This window comes from Cetorhinus maximus, chromosome 36, assembly GCF_964194155.1.
Source record: "Cetorhinus maximus chromosome 36, sCetMax3.hap1.1, whole genome shotgun sequence".
Lineage (NCBI taxonomy): Eukaryota > Metazoa > Chordata > Chondrichthyes > Lamniformes > Cetorhinidae > Cetorhinus > Cetorhinus maximus.
Window position 1 is genome coordinate 1851706 of NC_135914.1, and position 19881 is coordinate 1871586.

A 19881-nucleotide genomic window follows, 5' to 3' on the forward strand; every position below is an offset into this window, starting at 1 on the left:
TGTATCCGTGCTCGAGTTACCTACATATTAAAAAAGATTTGAAAACCAATGTTAGCTCTGTGATACAAGTTTTTTTGGATCATTCAGAACAGATGCACCCAGGGTGTCTCTGAGGCTAATGTACAAATACATTTATAGAGCGAATTTTAGCAGGATAAAAGCAGGGTTAAGGACCAGCAAGTACTGGATGGGAGTTTAGGCTGCAGCGGTAGTGGACCCCGAGCCTTCACCGGTTGTGTCCTGGGAGGAAACATTGTTATATTTACTCTTGAAAGAAGATTGTTGACAACCCATCCAACCTTTTGTTAATACCTCACTATATAAAAATGGAGGTAGAGCGAAAACAGGGAATTATAGACCAGTCAGCTTAACATCGGTAGTGGGCCAAATTCTAGAGTCTATTATAAAAGATTTAATAGTTGAGCACGTAGAAAACAGTGACGGAATCGGACAGAGTCAGAAGGGGTTTACGAAAGGGAAATCATGCTTGACAAATCTACTGGAATTTTTCGAGGATGTAATCAGTAGAGTTGATGAGGGGGAGCCAGTGGATGTGGTTTATTTGGACTTCCAGACGGCTTTCGACAAAGTCGAACCACATGAGAGGTTAACGTGTAAAATTAAAGCTCATGGGATTGAGCGTCGTGTATTGGGATGGATAGTTAACTGGTTGGCAGACAGAAAACAAAGAGTAGGTATGAATGGGTCTTTTTCCGAATGGCAGGCAGTGAATAGTGGGGTACCGCAGGGATCGGTGCTGGGACCCCAGCGATTCACAACATATACTAATGATTTAGATAAGGGAGCTAAATGTAATATCTCCAGATTTACAGACGACACAAAGCTGGGTGGGAGGGTGAGCTGTGCGAGGGAGGCAGAGATGCTCCAGGGTGATTTGGACAAGCTGAGCGAGCGGGCAAATCCATGGCAGATGTAAAGTACTGTGGATAAATGTGAAGTTATCCCCTTTGGAAGAAAAAACAGGAAGGTATATTATTACCTGAATGGCTATAAATTGAGAGAGGGTAATGTGTAACGAGACCTGGGTGTCCTCGCACACCAGTCGTTGAATGTAAGCATGCAGGTGCAGCAGGGGGTAAAGAAGGCAAATGGTATGTTGGCCCTCATAGCGAAAGGATTCGATTGCAGGGGCAGGGATGTCTTGCTGCAGTTATACAGGGCCTTGGTGAGACCATACTTGGAATATTGTGCGCAGTTTTGGTCTCCTTATCTGAGGAAGGATTTGCTTGCTATAGATGGAATGCAGCGAAGGTTAACCAGACTGATTCCTGGGATGGCGAGACTAACATATGAGGAGAGATAGGATTATATTTCCTGGAGTTCAGAAGAATGAGGGGGGATCTCATAGAAACCTATAAAATTCTAACAGGGCTAGGCAGGGTAGATGCAGGAAGGGTGTTCCAGATGGTAGGGTAGTCCAGGACGAGGGTTCACAGTCTGAGGATACAGGGTAGACCATTTACGACTGAGATGAGGAGAAATTTCTTCACCTAGAGATTGGTGAGCCTGTGGAATTCATTACCGCAGAAAGTAGTTGAGGCCAAAACATTGTATGTTTTCGAGAAGGAGTTAGATATAGCTCTTGGGGCGAAAGGAATCAAAGGATATGGGGAGAAAGCGGGAGCAGGCTATTGAGTTGGATGATCAGCCATGATCATAATGAATGGCGGAGCAGGCTCGAAGGGCCGAATGGCCTACTCCTCCTCCTAGTTTCTATGCTTCTATGTTTCTGTGTTTGCTCTTTGTGGTATATGTAAACGATTTAGACTTAAATGTAGGAGGGCTGATCAGAAAGTTCGCGGATGACACGAAAATTGGTGGTATGATAAATAGTGAGGAGGATCACCTTTGATTATAGGAGGATATAGACAAGCTGGACAGATCGGCTGATGAGTGGCAAATGGAACATAATCAGGTTAAGTGTGAGGTAATGCACTGGGACAGGGCAAAAAAGGCACGGGAATACACGATAAATGGTAGAACCCTGGGAAGTACCGAGGATCAGAGGTACCTTGGTGTGCATGTCCACCTGGCCCTTAATGTAGTGGGACACGTAGATAAGGTGTTTAAGAAGTCATATGAGATACTTGCCTTTATTAGCCGAGGCATAAAATATAAGGGCAGGGAGGTTATGCTGGAGCTGTATAAAACTTTGGCTAAGGCGACAGCTAGATTTTTGCATGCAGTCCTGGAATCTGCATTATAGGAAAGATGTGATTGCACTGGAGACAGTGCAGAGGCGATTTACCAGCCTGGAGAGTTTTAATGATGAGCGGAGATTGAATAGGCTGAGGTTATTTTCCTTTCAGCAGAGGGGATTGAGGAGGTATATGGTTGAGCTGCATAAAATTATGAGGGGCATAGATAGGGTAGAGAGGAAGGAACTTTTCCCCTTGGTGGAGAGATCAATAACCAGGGGGCATAGATTTAAGGTGAGGTGCAGGATGGTTAGGGGGTATGTGAGGAAGAACTTTTTCACCCAGAGGGTTGTGTGAATCTGGAACTCACTGCCTGAAAGGGTGGTAGAGTCAGAAACCCTCATATCATTTAAGACATATTTGGGTGTGCACCTGCGATGCCATGGCATACAAGGCTAACGGTCAATTGCGGGAAAATGGGATTAGAATAGTTTGGCATTTGTTTGACTTGCGCCAGATTCCATGGTCCGAAGGACTTTTCTCTGTGCTGTCGACCCTTATGATTCTATGACTCTATGAGTCCACCCATGTTGGATACCTGGATGATTCAGGGTATCACAAACTGCGGGTTATTCGGCGCAGGTTAAATGGTTTGCGTCGGGTCAAGAAATTGTTGCCCCCGGTTTCGAGGTTACAACTACCTGGAAAGATTGAACAGGCTTGGGCTCTTACCCCTAGAAAAGTAGAGGCTGAAGGGGTGACCTGATAGAGGTTTTAAGTTATGAACATATTCGATATAGTAGAACTAAAGAAGGTGTTCCTACTTGTGGCAGAGAGATCAGAACTAGGGGCCATCAATATAAGATAGTCACCAGGAAATCCAATCAGGAATTCAGGATAAACATCTTTACTTATCTGATGCGAAGAATGTGGAATTCTCTCCCACAGGGAGTGGTCGAGGTGAATCGCAGCGCTGCATTGAAGGGGGAATCAGGATAAACACACGAGGTGTAAGGGATAGCGGATGTGTTCATGCAGTGGAATGACAAGGAATGGGAGGATGTTCCTGTGGAGCAGATACATCGGCACAGAGCATATGCCACGTGCTCCGCTGATCCACAGGGGAAATTCTGACACAAAGAGGCAGGCGGGAAGGCAGCTTCTGGGTGAAACAGGTATTAAAATTTTAGCGTCATATTCTAGTTTTCTTTCTTGTTGAAACCAGAAAAACATAATGTTGCCTCGGTGAATTAAGCATAACACTCGGAATGAGGGACATTTCCGCTCTGCCCACGCGAACGTCACAAGCAGTCTTGTTGTTGAATTCAGAACCATTGCCTTTTGTCTCTGGTTTCAAGCAGCCTGGACTGCGCACCGCCTGTGACGCGTGTTTACCACGATCTTTAGCGTCTTGACCTTTGCAGGCAGAGCCGTGTGTGGTCTCCTAACCTGTAAACAGGAAACCATGAGCTAAAATTTACAGCGCGCTGATTTTTCCAGTGAGCTATTTTTAAACGTTGCACCTAATTAAAGCAGCATCTGCATTTTCATCATGTCTTCCGAGCCCGGGGCCGAGAACAGAGACATCCGAGCGAAGAGGCCGAGCAAATCTCAAAGGAACCGGCCCGGGATCTGAGACCACGTGCTTCTTAATGCTCTGTGCGTTGCTGCATCTGTTTCCAGGTTTGAGACTTCTTCACTCGTCACTCAGGATGGTTTAAGGCCATGAGATAGTCAACCGAGTAGAAAATTATCCCCATGCCAACATTCTATCATATTAGCTTCATGTCGTTGGACTGAGTTATGTCCACCTGCTCAAAACTGATCACATATCAACATTCTCCAATCTATCTGAAAAAATGTTCAAACGAGATCCTTTGACTGCCTATTTCGATTGCAAACGATCCCAGGGCCACTATTAGCAGTTGAACGGATGGGTTGGGGAAGGGGCAGCGGAGTTTCACCCCTGTGCCCCTGGAGCCAATATTTATCCCCCAAACAGCATGATTAAAAGCACGACCTGGGTCATAGTCACTTTGTTACTTGTGGGTCTTTTTGTGCGCCATTAAGGCTGCCGCGTTTCCTACGTAACGTCAGAGACAGTATTTTTAAAGAAGTCCTTAATTGTCTCTGATGCGCCTCTTCTTCTCTCTTGCTCGTGTTATTGTTTCAAATTTAACCCTCAGCTTTTGACTCCATTAACATGTATTAATCAGTGGGTGGTCTATTTATATTTTACTGTTGTAGCCGATTTGCCTGAGCGAACATTTTCTCCCTCCCTGCCATAGCAGAATCCATAGTATTGATTATGTACCTCTCAGTTAATGTATCTCAGGCATGTATTACTGTGCAGCCAAAAAGCCCAGTCGGATGTCTTTACGTTTGGAAATGGTTCAAAATTGTTTATCACTGCTTCAAATGACGATTTTTTTTACAATTCCATTATCAGTAACCAGAAATCTACGGCCAATAGCCATCGAATCTCAAAGCCCGATCCCTTCACGTTGGCCGAAAACCGACCTTTGAACTCCGCCTCCAGCTGAAATTCTCTCGATGGGAGGGGACCTTTCCTTGCGTTTGGGGAAGTGTGTGGACTCCGATGCCTTTGCCGCCCACTGGAAAGTTTCCGGAGGGGGTGACCTGGGACTGAGCGATTCCAGGACAATCGAGCCGGACGGGACATACCCCATCAGGAGTTACGTAATTCTCTGGGCGGAAACATGGAGCAGCGGCGATCTCTGTCCTTGCGCGGCTCAATTAAACTCCAGTGAAAATCTTCCAAGTGAAAGTGTCTCATCTCAGGGAGTTAACTGTTAACAGCTTGCTCGTGCATTCAACGTGCAGCCTATTATTTTGTCATATCTCTTTGTACATCTGAACTTCCACCTTCAATGCGTTCACGTATCATTTTCTGACCCCTTACCCCGCTCTCCTGTATCTCCGAATTTCAGTGTTTATCTTTCTGAATTCTTAGTTCATCTGTCTAGTTGGGATAAAATCCCAATTTTCTGCTAACCACTTTCCCTCTCGATTCCTCTATGACATTATCTGTATCCCATAGGGCAGAGCGTCCAGCAGTGACACAATGCACTCTGCCCTTTGGCTCGTTGCCGGTGTTTCTGCTCCAGAAATCAATCAATCAATCAATCAATCAATCAATCAATCAATCAATCAATCAATCAATCAATCAATCAATCAATCAATCAATCAATCAATAAATCAATCAATCAATCCATCAATCAATCAATCTATCTATCTATCTATCTATCTATCTATCTATCTATCTATCTATCTATCTATCTATCTATCTATCTATCTATCTATCTATCTATCTATCTATCTATCTATCTATCTATCTATCTATCTATCTATCTATCTATCTATCTATCTATCTATCTATCTATCTATCTATCTATCTATCTATCTATCTATCTATCTATCTATCTATCTATCTATCTATCTATCTATCTATCTATCTATCTATCTATCTATCTATCTATCTATCTATCTATCTAAATATATATCTCTGTCTACCTATTCTATCCATCCGTCTCTCTCTCTCTATCTTTCTCACACAAGCTGCCTATGTGACTGTCTCCCTTTATCTAGCCATCCATCTACCTTCAAATTTGTAAATTTGCTTCGCTTGCCTAATAAATGTCGATTTTTTAAAAAAATGCGCTTGGTGATGTTGGTGACAGTGACAAGACTGACATTGTTGCCCATCCCGAGCCGCCATGCGTAGGTGGCGCTGGATCTCCTTGAACCTTATGCAAGAGCCAAACGGCTCGGGTTGCAGTATTTTTCTGAAATACAATGAGATTCTTCAATTCTTGCTCCCTACCACATGCAGTTCCCATTTTCAGGGATTTCGTCCGAGGCGGGATTCTCCTTCAGGGCATGGTTCTTGTGCCCGGGAGAAGGGGTTTCAGGAACGGGCAGTCAGGGAGAGATTGTAGGGAGAAGCTGTAACTCCGCGGCGCTCTCAATGCATCTGGGTTTTGGCAGTTTCAGCTGTTTGAATGTGAATTGAGGACATTTCAACTAAGTTTACATTTCACCTTCTAACAGGCAACATGAACAATGATGCGGAACTGACACATTCCAGAGGAACGACACAAGAAAATGCGGTAATTATGGATGGAATTGTTTCCTAACATGTGCAGATACATTTCACTGAATTTTAACCTAAGGTTTAAAGTTCATTGTTAATGCCATATGTGTCTAGGAGATTTTGCATGGTGCATATTGCAAGATAACACTGTTTACATGTCATATAACATTCTGATAATAAATGAAAAATATAGATCGGTGTTCAATTAAATATGTCAAAATTGAGATTGATAAACTTTTGTTGGGTAAATGAACTGTTAGGGAACGAAGGAGTGGAGATGGGGTTAAGACACAGGTCAGAAAATACGTTATTGTAAGGCAGAACATGCTCGAAGGGCTGAATGGACTCCTGATGATGGTAAGCTCACGATAACCGTTTGTGTTTCCTCTTACAGACTGTTTTTGCCCGGCTGGCGTTTAATGCGGATCCCACAGTCTGATTGCAAACGATATTGAGAGCTCAAGTTCTGCTTCCGGGATATGACGTGTAGTGTAAAATTTCCTCTCTTGTGATCTTATTGGAGGAGAGCCTAGAGGTGTCACCCTTTCCAAGAGACAGCCATGGCAAATTATGTTCCCGGATGAATTATTATTTAATAATAACAATGAGCAAAATAGTACGCCGTATAGTCACCTACTGCTGAGTCCTCAATTCTGAAAGAACAAGTCCTTTTCAAGGCCACATTGACTCTCTGGAGTTTTAGCTTTTTGCTCAGTATCGATATGTTTCTACTGTCTTGTAGCAGTGTTTTTATGTTCATTCTGCATCTTTGTGTAGCGCTTGAGCAGGAAAGAGCGCATCAGTGTCCAAGTCAGCAATCCATTAAACACGTTTTGAAATGCAAACACTGTGTTTGGGACTTCAGGCTGTTTGGCCCCTCAGTGCAGAAGTGCTCAGCGAACCTGCAATAGCAGGGTACAGGATATCTTTATCGGCCATATGTTTGCAGGTTAGACGTGGGACCAATTCAACAAGAATGATATCAGAGCTAAGAGGTTATGATGCCAGGGAAGAGTGAACAGTCTGGGCCTCTTTTCTCCCCAAAAAAGAAGACTGAGGGGTGACCTGATGAAGATAATTCAAATTATGAAACGATTTGATACGTGGAGGCGGAGAGAGAATGTTTCCATTTGCAGGCAGAGCTGCAGCAAAGGCCATGAACATTAGATATTCGCTAATAATTCCATTGGGGAATTCAGGAATAACTACTTTCCCAGGAGAAAGGGGAGAATGCAGAACTCACAACCACAGCGTGCAGTCGAGGTGAATATCTGAGATGCACTTAAGTGGGAAGCTGGACAACTACGTCATGAATAAAGACATAGGAGGACATGTTGATGGGGTGAGGGTGTTGGAGGAGGGTCGTCTGAAGCACAAACAATAGCAGAGAGCAGAGGGGTTGAATGGCTTGTTTCTGCTCTGGAAATAAGTTTGAATTTTGTAAAGCAGAAAACATGAGCAGTGACTGAAAGCTCTTTGCTTGGAAAAGTTTGCCTCATTAACACAATTCCTTCTTCGCACTGATATAAATAACTAAATGTGAAAGTTGGATTCAGCGGGTCGAGGTGATCTGATATTTTGTGTTAGACCTTCAAGATTATAAGTATTAAAAATTAAGGTTTGAAACCATTGATTTTTAAGATACATGTTACATAGAATCACAGAATCACACAGTGCAGAAGAGGCCCTTCGGCCCAACGAGTCTGCACTGACACGTGAGAAACACTTGACCTACCTACCTAATCCCATTTACCAGCAAATGGCCCATAGCCTTGAATGTTATGACTTGCCAAGTGCTCATCCGGGTACTTCTTAAAGTATGTGAGGCAACCAGCCTCTTCTGCCCCCCCAGGCAACGCATTCCAGACCGTCACCACCCTTTTGTTAAAAACATTTTACCGCACATTCCCCATAAACTGCCTGCCCCTCACCTTGAATCTATGTCCCGTCTTGACTGACCCGTCAACTAAGGGGAACAGCTGCTCCCTATCCACGCTGTCCAAGCTCCTCATAATTTTGTTCACCTCGATCAGGCCGCCCCTCAGTCTTCTGAGTTCCAACGAAAACAACCCAAGTCTAACCAACCTCTCATCATAACTTAAATATTTCATCCCGGACAACATCCTGGTGAATCTCCTCTGCACCCCCTTCAGTGCAATCACATCCTTCCTATAATGTGGCGGCCAGAACTGCACACAGTACTCCAGCTGTGCCCTCACCAAGGTTCTATACAACTCCAACATGATCTCCCGACTTTTGTAATTTATGCCTCGATTGATAAAGGAAAGTGTCCCATGTGCATTTTTAACCAGCCCACTATGATGCCCCAACCGCCTTCAGAGATCTATGGACACACATGCCAAGGTCCGTTCATTCCTCAGAACTTCTTAGTGTCATGCCGTTCATTGAATGCTTCCATGTCAAATTAGTCCTTCCATAGGGATAAATCCCATCTGTCATTTATCTGCCCATTGGACCATCCCGTCTATATCTTCCTGTATCCCAAGACAGTCAACCGCACTGTTAACCACCCGGCCAATCTTTGTGCCATCCGCAAACTAACTAATCCTACCCCCCACATTATCACCTATGTCGTTGATAAATATGACGAATAATAGGGAACCCAGCACAGATCCCTGTGGTACGTGACTGGACACTGGCTTCCAGTCACAAAAACATCCTTCTCCCATCACCCTCTGTCTCCCAAAACTAAGACAATTTTTAATCCACCTAATCAAATTACCCTGTACCCCATGGATATTTGCCTTCTTTATAATTCTCTCATGTGGATACTTGTTAAAGGCTTTGCTGAAATCCATATAAACTACATCAACTGCTCTACACTTACGACTTCAACCAATGTTATTCACTGAGCAAGTGAAATCTCAGAGGGGCGTTTTTCTTACTGATTGGATTTTTTTTTTTTCAATTTTGAAAACGAGGGAAAACCTTGATGATTCTTGGATCAAGAAAAAAAAAACTTACCACACAAAATAAAAAATATATGGCTGAAGCACTCTTACAAGGTATTCCTCCAAAGAAGAAGCATTTTCAGAGCTCACAAGTAAACTATTTGGCAATAGCTCTTTTATGGAGTTTTAACTGTAAAAAGCCATCAATCTTACCGAAGGAAAAAATTGCTTCTGTTTTAGTAAAATATATGACGCTCCCTCCCACTCTCTTCCAGTCTGATCTGGAAATTCGAAGGGAGTTCAGATACAGACTTCTCCCTGAAAGCAAAGACTTTTCCGGTTTGAAATCGGATGGCAGCTTCAAATTCTCAATTCTTCTAAGCACAAAGATGGTCTCAGGATATCTCCCCCACAGAGCTATTTCAACTCAACTAAGCATTGCCTTTGAATATCTTCCCCCCGCCCCCTTTCATCCTGGCCTCCATTGATCTAAGCACCTCTTTGAACTCAGTTTTTCCAAAATATAAAAATCCTTCATGTCATCCTATTACCTCAACTTTCGGCCAAATATCAATAAATAACCTCCCCTTGTTTACTTATGAAGTATTTGTAAATGGTAAAAGTTCTTAAATTCCTTTGAAATATAGCAGCTTAAAGGACAAGCTCTTACCTATCACCTCATGCAAATTTAAAAAGCCCATCACATTTACTTATACTCGCAGCTTCACCATACCCTCTCGTTACAAATGATTGGATCCAGATCTTTCATCTCATTTCTCACAGACAATCTGCCTTTACTAACTTCCCCCGTTTAATTACCCATGAAGACACACACACACACACACAACGTTCTTTATAGAATACCATGATCTTCACAAAAATATATAAAAACATCATCCACCTTCACGTAGAAAAATCGACCCATTCACCTTGTTTCCCTTTCATTCATTACACCTACAGCACAAAAGGTATGGAATATCAGCTTCAGCAACGTTCTGAGGGAGAGAGATCCAGATTTTCACTCCATCTTCCACAGTACCTTTTATTCCAAAACATACTACACTCAAGGTAAATCTCTGACTCAAGGTAAATCTCTGACATGTAGGTTCAAATGTGAACACAAATGAAAATATACTGTGTAAAAGTGAAATGGAACCATCACAAGTTTCCTGAATCACTGCCCGTGTCCCTCTCCTGCTTTGTTCCGATTCAGTAAATGATAGAACACGTCACACGTCAAAGACCCCCCACCACTAACAGCATCCCAATCCAGGACTGATATTGTCAACTCAGCAGAAATTGCAGTTTTACCCAGGTGACATTTAATTATAATTTAATCACTAATCAATACAAACATCTGATGCATCGTTATAATCGAAAAATAATTTATTTTATTTACATACAGACATTTGCCAAGAAATGACTACCCTGACAGAAAATTGAGTTGCTGAATCAGCACAAAAAGTCCAGATAAACTAAGGAAAGTCCCGAGTCTTTGTTCAATGTTTCCTACACACTTGAGTTGCACGATAACGATGGGATATCCTTAACAATATTCAAAACAACTTCTACATTTAGCAAATTGAGCCAGCCTTTGAAGCTTTGGACAGTGAACGGGGAAAGATAATTGTCTCTTTGGCTCCAGGTTTATGTCCACTAGGCTGTGTGTTATTTGGCAAATCCTGTCACCTCCATAATTCATCAGAGAGAAACAGACCGGATTCTCATCTGCGACCTTCCTTCTTTTTTTGCCTTTTATCCAATGCAGCCAAGTCTAGTGAGGCATAGAGATGTCCGCCTTGAGTCTGGGAGAGATTTTAAACATCAACAGCGAAAAGTAGTTTAAAGATAGGTAAGATTGCCCACTCTCGCAACCGCGTTTCATAGAATCATTGACTGATACAACACAGAAAGAAGTAATTCCACCCATTGTGTCAGTGCCAGCCCTATGAAAGAGCTATGCAATTAGTCCCATTGTACCTTTCTCTTTCACCGTATCGCTGTCATTATTTCCACCTTCCACTATTATTGTAATTCTTTCTTGAAAGTTGCTACTGAATCGGTTCCTATTGCCCTCTTTCCCAATTTGAGGAAAGTTTTGCTCCATTTGTATGCACAAGAATCGTCTGAATTGATGTTTTCTAACAGAGCTGCAGAATTCGCAAAGAAACTGGAAATAACCAAAGTTTAAACAGAAAACTGGGGTGATGAGTCTATCAATTTGATTGAATTCCTTTGTTGTTAATTGGCCAACCCGATTATTGTGTTTCGCCATGTGCCATCTACACAATTGAGTAGAGTCCACTAAATTGATCACATTTAGAAGAATGGAACAAACACAATCAAAAGGCTTGTGTTTATATAGCGCCTGTCACGCACTGAAGAAGCCCCAGCACATTTAGGTCCACTTCTTTGAAGTGTAGTCTCTGTTCTTGTTGCAACGCGGCTGTGAGTTTACGCACAGTGAGATCTCATAAACAGCAATGAATTAATGACGTAGATAATTTATTTTTAAGGTGCGGGTTGAGAGATAAATTATGAAACGGGAAACCAGAGAGAACCCCCCCCCCCCACAACACACACCGCAACCCCGATCCCCCAACGCCCCACCACTGGTCGTCTTGCAATAATGGATGTACCATCTTTCATGCCGACTTGAGAGGGCTGTCAGGGCCTTGGTTTAACGATTCATTTGGATTCGGCACCTCGGACAGTGCAGCACTCGCTCCAAAGGTTCAGTCTAGACCTTCTTCCTAAGTCTCTGGACACACGCACACACACAAATACACACACGCACTTGCACATAAACACACACACACACACACACACACACACACACATATAAACACACACGCACACACACACTTTCTCCCCAATCTGACTCCTTCGCAGTCCACTTCCAACAGAAGCAGATTTAGATTTATCTATAAAAACTCGCCTGCGTTTAGTCTGACCTTCATTCTAATTCCATTGGCTAATGTGTTTACTAAATTGGTTAGGTCGGAGGAGGGGAAAAGGTGTTCACCGAGGGAAGGGGATTAGACTCGCTGTAGAGATAAAAGAAAATACCACAATTCTAAAATATGAACTGCTGAAAATGCGCCGTTAAACCTGACGGAGACATTCCACCTGGAAAATGGTCCTATCCTTTCTGTTGTCAGATGGGGAGAGGGAATGGGGAATATTTTTTGATTCCAGTTCGAGGGACGAGTGGCATTATATACAAATTCAGATGCTCTGGACTATGACCTACCCTGTGATAAACGCGTGAAATATCTGGCATGGGAAGCCTTGCACCTTATCCCAAAAAGGTTTTTGTATGTTATTACAACAATTTCATAACAACTCACCTGTACTGCATCCCGACGTGTCCGCTTTCCATCTCTTTGACGGTGGTCATCTGTGTTATTAATGGTTGAGATAGGAATTGAAATGTTATCCCAGTCTGGCTCATTCATAGTTATTACAGATACGTCATTCGCCAATGATACAGCAATACACCAATGGCTCCAGTAAGCCCATTTGTGAGCCTGTTCATAGAATGTCTCCCAACACGCGAAAGTTCCGTCAAAACTTCAGTGAAGTGAAAATTGCCAATGGATGGACAAGCACTCTCCACCCACATTGCCTGGCGTCTATTGTCCTTCTGGTAAACTACGGCAACTATTAATAACCAGGAATTGGCATTTTATATGGAAACCAGAGACAGCAGAGTGATTGAGAACATTATTGATGGCGGGAAATGCTTACCTGTTTGTCGCTCATTCTGTCCCTCACTTTGCCTTCTCTCTCTCAAGCTGAAACTGGATGCGAAGAGAATTATCAAACACGTGTTATGTTTTATGAATACTGACGGAGGTGCCAGAAATAGGCGAGAAGAGAATGTCAAGTGGTTTTAGAATCAATCTTAAATGCTCACGGAAAATGGCTGCATATATCATTGGAAGCATTTTGGGGTTGAACTGGGCTAGGTCCAGTGTTAAATATAGAGCCTGGGTTCGGGATGAACTTTTCAAATGGTTCAGTTACTCACGTTTCATTGTGGGACCTCTTGCCTGGCTCTCCTGAAAGCAGAAAGTAAATTATCAATTTAAAACTCGGAGAGGGGAATCATTTGAGACAATCAATTATTAAAATATCACTGATAAATATTAATGCTCACCTGATCCGCCGCTTTTACAAATCCAAATGGAAATAAGGACCAGAAGTAGAACCAGTATCACCAGGACAGTTATGATAACAGGAAGGGCCTGCATGCACCATCCTACAGAGACAAAATACTTAGAAACTGCTACGCCATCAAATCAACCTTTTCTGTAACACTCTGATGGGAAACCTGCCCCAAAATTAAGCGCAGAAGCAGTCCATTTGGATCATCGTGCCAGTGCAGGCTCTTTGCGAGCGGTCACTAATTAGTCATATTCTCCCTGCCCTGTCCCCCATACGCCTGAAAGTGTCTTTCCATCAGCTATTTATCCAATTCCCCTTTTGAAAGTTCATATTGAATCTGCTTCCAACGCCCTTTCGTGGGGCGTTCTCCAGGACCATTCGCTGTGTTAAAAGAGAATTCCCCCCATCTCCCCTGCTGGTTCCTTTGCTGATGATCTTCAATCTGTGTCCCTCTGGTTACCGACCCTCCAGCCACTGGAAACCGTTTCTCCATGTTCACCCTGTCGAAAACTCTCATGATTTTGAACGCCTCGATTAAGTCTCCCCCTCAACCCTTTCTGCTCTATGGAGAACATTACCAGATTCTATATTCTCTCCACATTTACTGAAGTCCCTCATCCCTGGTCCAATTCTGGTAAATCTCCTCTACCCTCCCCAAAACATCTTTGGCTGTTTTCTGCTTGTAAAGTGCATCCAGTTTGGAACTGACCTCAATTTCATTCCAACATCCACTGCCTAAACAGGAGGGCGGATGTAGATTCAATGTTAACTTTCGGAAGAGTAATCAGATTCTAACTTGAAGAGGAAAATGTGGAAGTGTTGTGAGGAAAGGGTGGATCCAATGGGTTAACGCTTACAAAGAGATAGCACAGGCACGATGGGCCGTAATCGTTCTTTCTGCATCTATCGTTCAAGGATTCGACGATGTGACGGAGAAATATAAGGCAAGTCCAGAAACTGTTTAAAAGGACAACTCTACACCTGGGCCTAAGGTAACCCAAACTTATTTTTATCATATTTAGAATATCTATATTTATAGCTTACTTTACAGCTGCAGGTTCCAACAATAACTTAATTCCTCCAATCGACTCTAAAGTCGCATAAAACATTGAACAGATCGCCTACTGACCTTCCCCTGACTCTGCTGCTTTGGAGAAAGGCAATCTCTTTGTCCAATATTTGCCTGGAGACCCCAGTTGAACAATACAGGCACAGACACCGCCGCTTCTCCAGCTTTCCCTCGACACTGTGACATGACTTCTGACACTGTAGGTCCCGTCCGCTTCCATTGTACCGGGATCTCTCGGTCCCTCGGTGACCAGTCCGGAAATATTCCAGAAAATAACCATCTGGTTGGAAGAAACTCCACTGACCAAACACACTAAGGGGACGGTTTCACTCAAATGCAGCTCACCCGGCGGGACAAACAACAGCACAGCCGTCTTGTTGGTGGAACTGTCTGGACAGAGATTGGGACACATTTAACGATTCATTTGCTGATAATGCTGTGCATGATCTGAATTAATTTCATTTGCTCTCTTACCTCCAACCAGCAGTGTTGGTCCATTCTGGAGCGGCGCATTGCTACTCCTATGAGCACTGTAATAGGAACCCCAGTCATTTTTCTCGACATTGCGAATTTGCAGAATCAAGTGATGTTTGTTGTTGCCTTCTTTGGAAATAAACTTACAAATGCCCCAGTGACAAGACTGGGTGTCTATTAGTATCGGGGCTTCACCCACACGTTGTTTGTACCAGAAATAGAGAGACACCGATTCCACTTCGTAAATGTAATGAGAGGTTAATTCCACCTTCTCTCCGACTTCAGCTGTCACTATGAAGGGGCCCGGAGACAGAGAAAGCTCGGATTCTGTAACTAGATAGATTATTGTTACATCACTATCGCTTATTGGGAGATTGTAAGCAGCCACTATGAAAGACTTCGCCTGTAATTTTAAAATAGTCACATCATTGCCTTTAATTATTGGTGTTTACATTAATTCTGTAATTTGATTCCTTCGCTTTCTCGGAGGAACGACTAAATAAAATCACAGGATCAGGTCAACTCGCTGCACCTGGCCACTGGGTCATATTTTCAGCTTAGGAAACACTGATTCTGGCTGATTTCACTTTAAAATTCTCACCCGCCTCTTACTCACCATTAAGCCGCAGCATTTGGAAAATTAATATCAGAGATAAAGATCCCTTAGACATCTTGATGCGATGAGTTCTCCCTGTTTTCATACTCACCAGTTTGTTTGTGCAGGCGGAGTGGCCGCAGACTGACCTGAGGTCACCCCCAGTCAGTTGCTCCCCTTTCAGATGCGGTGGAAATTATGACGAGTTCTGCTATGGAAAATATGACACCATTTTGGGTGCAGTGTCTTGGCGAATGTCACATGCGTTTGACTGACTGTGGTCACTGCCTGTGCGTCACAGTGGTCAAGTGGCAGCATGTCTTTCAAGAACTCTACTGGGTTCTCGCTTAGAGGGGGGTGACAGGATAATAATTGTATAGGCGTACTCTCAATATTGCAGTTAAAGTTTAATTGAATTTAACCACCCCCAATTGTTATTGAGAAGGTGGCGGTGACCCAGTTTTAAGAACCTCCGTCAAATCGCTCCTCAGTCTTTTCTTTAGAGAAAAGGGACCTAGCCGAATCAGTTATTCCTGTTAGCTATAACCTTTCAGCTCTGGTATTAGCCTTGTAAATCTGTCTTCCACCGCCTGCAGTGCATCAATATTGCTTTTATAAAATTGAGTCCAGGAATGTGCACATTTTGACTAAATGTGGCCTGAACAAGTTTCTATAGACGAACATGTCTTCTTTGTTTTTCACTTATGTTTGTCTGCAAATAAGCACCGTACTGATTTGTATTGTTCCAGTTAAGATCACAGGCAATTGCATCAGTGAGAACTTCCAATATACTGACTCACAGGGCGAATGAACCGTTCGTTTAATCCGCGTCAGAAACAGACCAGGACCTGAGGGCAAGATAAAGGAAAATTTCTGCGGATGTTGGAAATCTGAAATTAAAACAGAAAATGCTGGTAAATTTCTGCAGGAATCTCTGAAGAAGAGCCATAAGTACTCCAAACGTTAAATCTGTTTCTGTTCCAGACTTGCTGAGTTTTCCCAGCATTTTCTATTTTTATTTCAGAACCTGAGGTCTCTGTTTTCCGGGTTTGGATTTAGGTCCTGAACGGGGATCACACTCCCACATTGTGCTGTTGAGTGAGCGGCGTCACTGCAAAAAACCCGGGCAGAACCGGCTCACGTAGCCCAGCGGCAATAACAGTGGACATGATTTTTTAAAAGCGCAGATTTTACGAAAGAACCGCGTTCGGGTTTAAAGGAAACTAATTCTCAGAGGGGAATCAGCACGAGCCGGACACACACAATCTCCGGGAATCGGTAATGAGAAAATTCTTTACGTTAGCGAAACTGAGGGGCAGTGGGTGCAAGGTTTATAAGAATCTGATATCAATAGAAACTTCCATTATCATTTGCTGAAGGCAAGAGTCCGCTAATTTATTTGAACCCGCTCATGGGATTTGACGGTCGCGGGCTAGGCCAGTGTTTATTGCCATTCCGCATTGCCCCCTGAGAAGGTGGTGAGCCGCTTTCTTAAAAAGCTGCAGTCCCTGTGGTATAGATACACCCACAGTGCTCAGGGAGGGAGTTCCAGGATTTTGACCTAGAGACAGTGAAGGAACAGCAATAAAGCTCCGAGTCAGGATGGTGTTTGTCTTGCGGGGTAATTGGAGTTGGTAGTGTCAGATGCCCCCTCTGTCCTTGTCTTTCTAGGTGGTGTCAGCCTTGGCGATTGGTTCCAATGCTGCCTGTGTATAGATAGTACAAACTGCAAACTCTCTGAGCCTCTAATGAAGCGAATGCATCAATTGTTAATTATTATCGGGATCAGTTATTTTTTTTAAATACCGGGAATCGCAGATAAACAGTGACCCGGTGCCAGGTCGATGTGGACACTGTACATGAGATGAATGTACACCAGCCTGTTCTCTGTTCAGCTGAATCTACCCTGGACGACAAAGCTTCTTCAGTCTGCGGTTTAACATTGAGTCAAATGCAGGCGGTTCTGTGCATGAAGCGCCTCAACTGTAAAAACAGGAAAACCACCGAGAGCTTCTGGATCGAACATCATCTTCCATTTCAAGCGAAAAGCGGTCAGAATCTCGGCAAGCGGTTTACGCCAATCGTTGTGCTTTGCACAGCCCCCGAATGGGCTGTGAGCGAGGCGTCTTTCTGAGACTCGCAGTAAACAGCCGCGGTCACTGCCAATGCGCCTCTTTGCTGCCCAGCCCCGCTCTCTGTTGCAAGGTTCACTGACCCACTTCTTTGTTATTGAAGGTCAAGCATTTCTGCAGAACAGTTCAGACACTCAGTAAGGAACAACACTGTCTGCTCATTTCAGAACTCATTCTAAAAGTAATTCATTCTACCAGGTTAGTCACATTAAGGTAAACGTTTCTCCCTCTTCACACCCAGTTTCCGCCCGTCAGCATTCTCCTGAAGGTTCCTTGACATGGGTTCCTGTGGAGTCTTGCAGAGAATTTGCAGCACGGATTTGCTGCTTTTACTTTATAATTGGCTCAAGTTTGCCATGATGGAGACCCATAAAATAATCATTTGACCCAGCAGCAGTTTTTAAGTAATTTGTCTCCGTTGGGGTTGAGCCTTTTGATCCTTTACCACAACTGTCACCATTATCCAGGGTCTCGTCTTCGTCTTGATTCGTATGTGGATTCATTAAAGCGGCAGGTCTGGTGAGTATTGGTGTTTAACCGGGACTACTCAATAAGCGTGTGTTAATATGCTCGCTTTTAAATACTGATTTCAGTTTCTCGTTTCAGAAAACTCAATGAATATATCCCAAAAGGAAAAGCGTCTAACATTTTGTCAAATTCATCACTAACAATCCCGCTGTCTTCATCACTGTGTCAAACCAATTCAACCCAAACGCGCATTCCAATTGTATAGATATTTTAATATTTTCCAAGTTCTTTTCAGATTGATTCTGAGACCCATGAACATTTCCCATCTAAATATGTATTTCAAGTGACCAAAGACTAAAAGATCTTCAGCAACAGGAGCAGGGGTAGACCCTCGATCCTGCTCCGCCATTGAAGACGATCTTGGCTAATCTGGTTGTGGCCTCAAGTGCACTTTGCTGCACATAACTCAAGGCTCCCTTGTCAATCAAAAATCTGCCCAACTCAGCCTTAAATATATTGAATGGCGAAGCCTCCAGTGCTCCCTGGGGAGGGAAATTCCAAAAAATCTAACCACCAACCGAGAGAAGAACTTCCTCCGCATCTCCGTCTTAAAAGGGAAATCACATATTGTGAAACTGTGTCCCTATTTCTACTTACGTCCACGAGTCGAAACACCCCTTCAGCAGTTACCCTGTAAACCCCTTCAGTATCTTATATGTTTCAATAAGTTCACCTCTCATTCTTATATTTACAACCAGAAGTGCGTGTTTGATATTTTTTGTCTGTGTGTAGTTTGAGTTTGCAAGGAACATTTCTCCCGGTTAACAGAGGGCATTATCAGTCTATAATGATCATCTTCATTTGCTCCCCAAGCGCTACTACCGCTCTAACTGGAAACTCACTGTCACCAACAAAAGAAGCATTCGTTAAGGCGTAGGAGGTAATGTCTTCGTCAGATTTATTACCCAAGAATGCATTTTGCTCTTTTGAAGACGCCGCCAAAAAGAAGGCGGGAGAGAAGGGAGAACTCAAATGGATTCGAGTAGCTTTCCAAAGAGATACACTGATGTCGAAGGCAGTAATTTAACTTTCAGTGTGAGGCATCGGAAACTCTCAACCAACAACTAAGCTATCTTAATTTAGAGTGGTTAAGAGAGTTAAAGTTACTTTGGGTGGAGACAGATAACATTCCCTCACGCGGGTTGAGTGTGTGTGTGTGGTGGGGGGAAGGGTAGGTGGGGAGGAGGAATAGAGTCCTGACCAAGGGGCCATTGCATTCAAATTATAACCAGGCCGCCCAGGGGTGATGTCCGGAAACAATCCGTCCCCCCAAGAAGTTGCTGATGGGTCGTTTAGTTGCTGTGCGTTACTGAAAACATGATGCGCCTAAGGGCTCAGGCACGTGATGACCTCTGCAATTGTTGGGTAATAGCTGATTAACACAGATTATGTTAAAAAATCTCACTATCCACAGGCACCTTTACCTTGCGCTCTGTCCCTCTACTGTATACTATCGTAATCACTCTCTCTCTCTCTCTTTCTCTCTCTCTCACACACACACACACACTAGCAAGCAGGCATTCATCATTCGGAGCCTCACTCAGATGTACAGGCACATTCTCCTGTTTGAGTGAACTACTAACTCTTGCGGTTACACAGGGCACAATGACCCTCTCTATATGCTTCAAGAGTCACTTTATCTCCTTCCAACGTTGGGTTGTTGCATAGCACATGTATTTATGCAGTGATACAAAACCAGTTCGGACAGGAGAGAAAATAGATAAAGCA

At 43.4% G+C, this 19881-nt stretch overlaps 1 protein-coding gene across 1 annotated transcript in view; it reads left to right on the top strand.

The window, feature by feature from the left end:
• Positions 1 to 17357: 17357 nt before the first annotated feature.
• LOC144672195 (immunoglobulin lambda-1 light chain-like) overlaps positions 17358 to 19881 on the top strand; it is a 186849-nt gene continuing 184325 nt past the window's right edge. The window contains exon 1 of the mRNA XM_078534013.1: positions 17358 to 17544. Within this exon, the coding sequence (XP_078390139.1) occupies positions 17358 to 17544 (187 nt within the window). The remainder of the gene's footprint in view (positions 17545 to 19881) is intronic.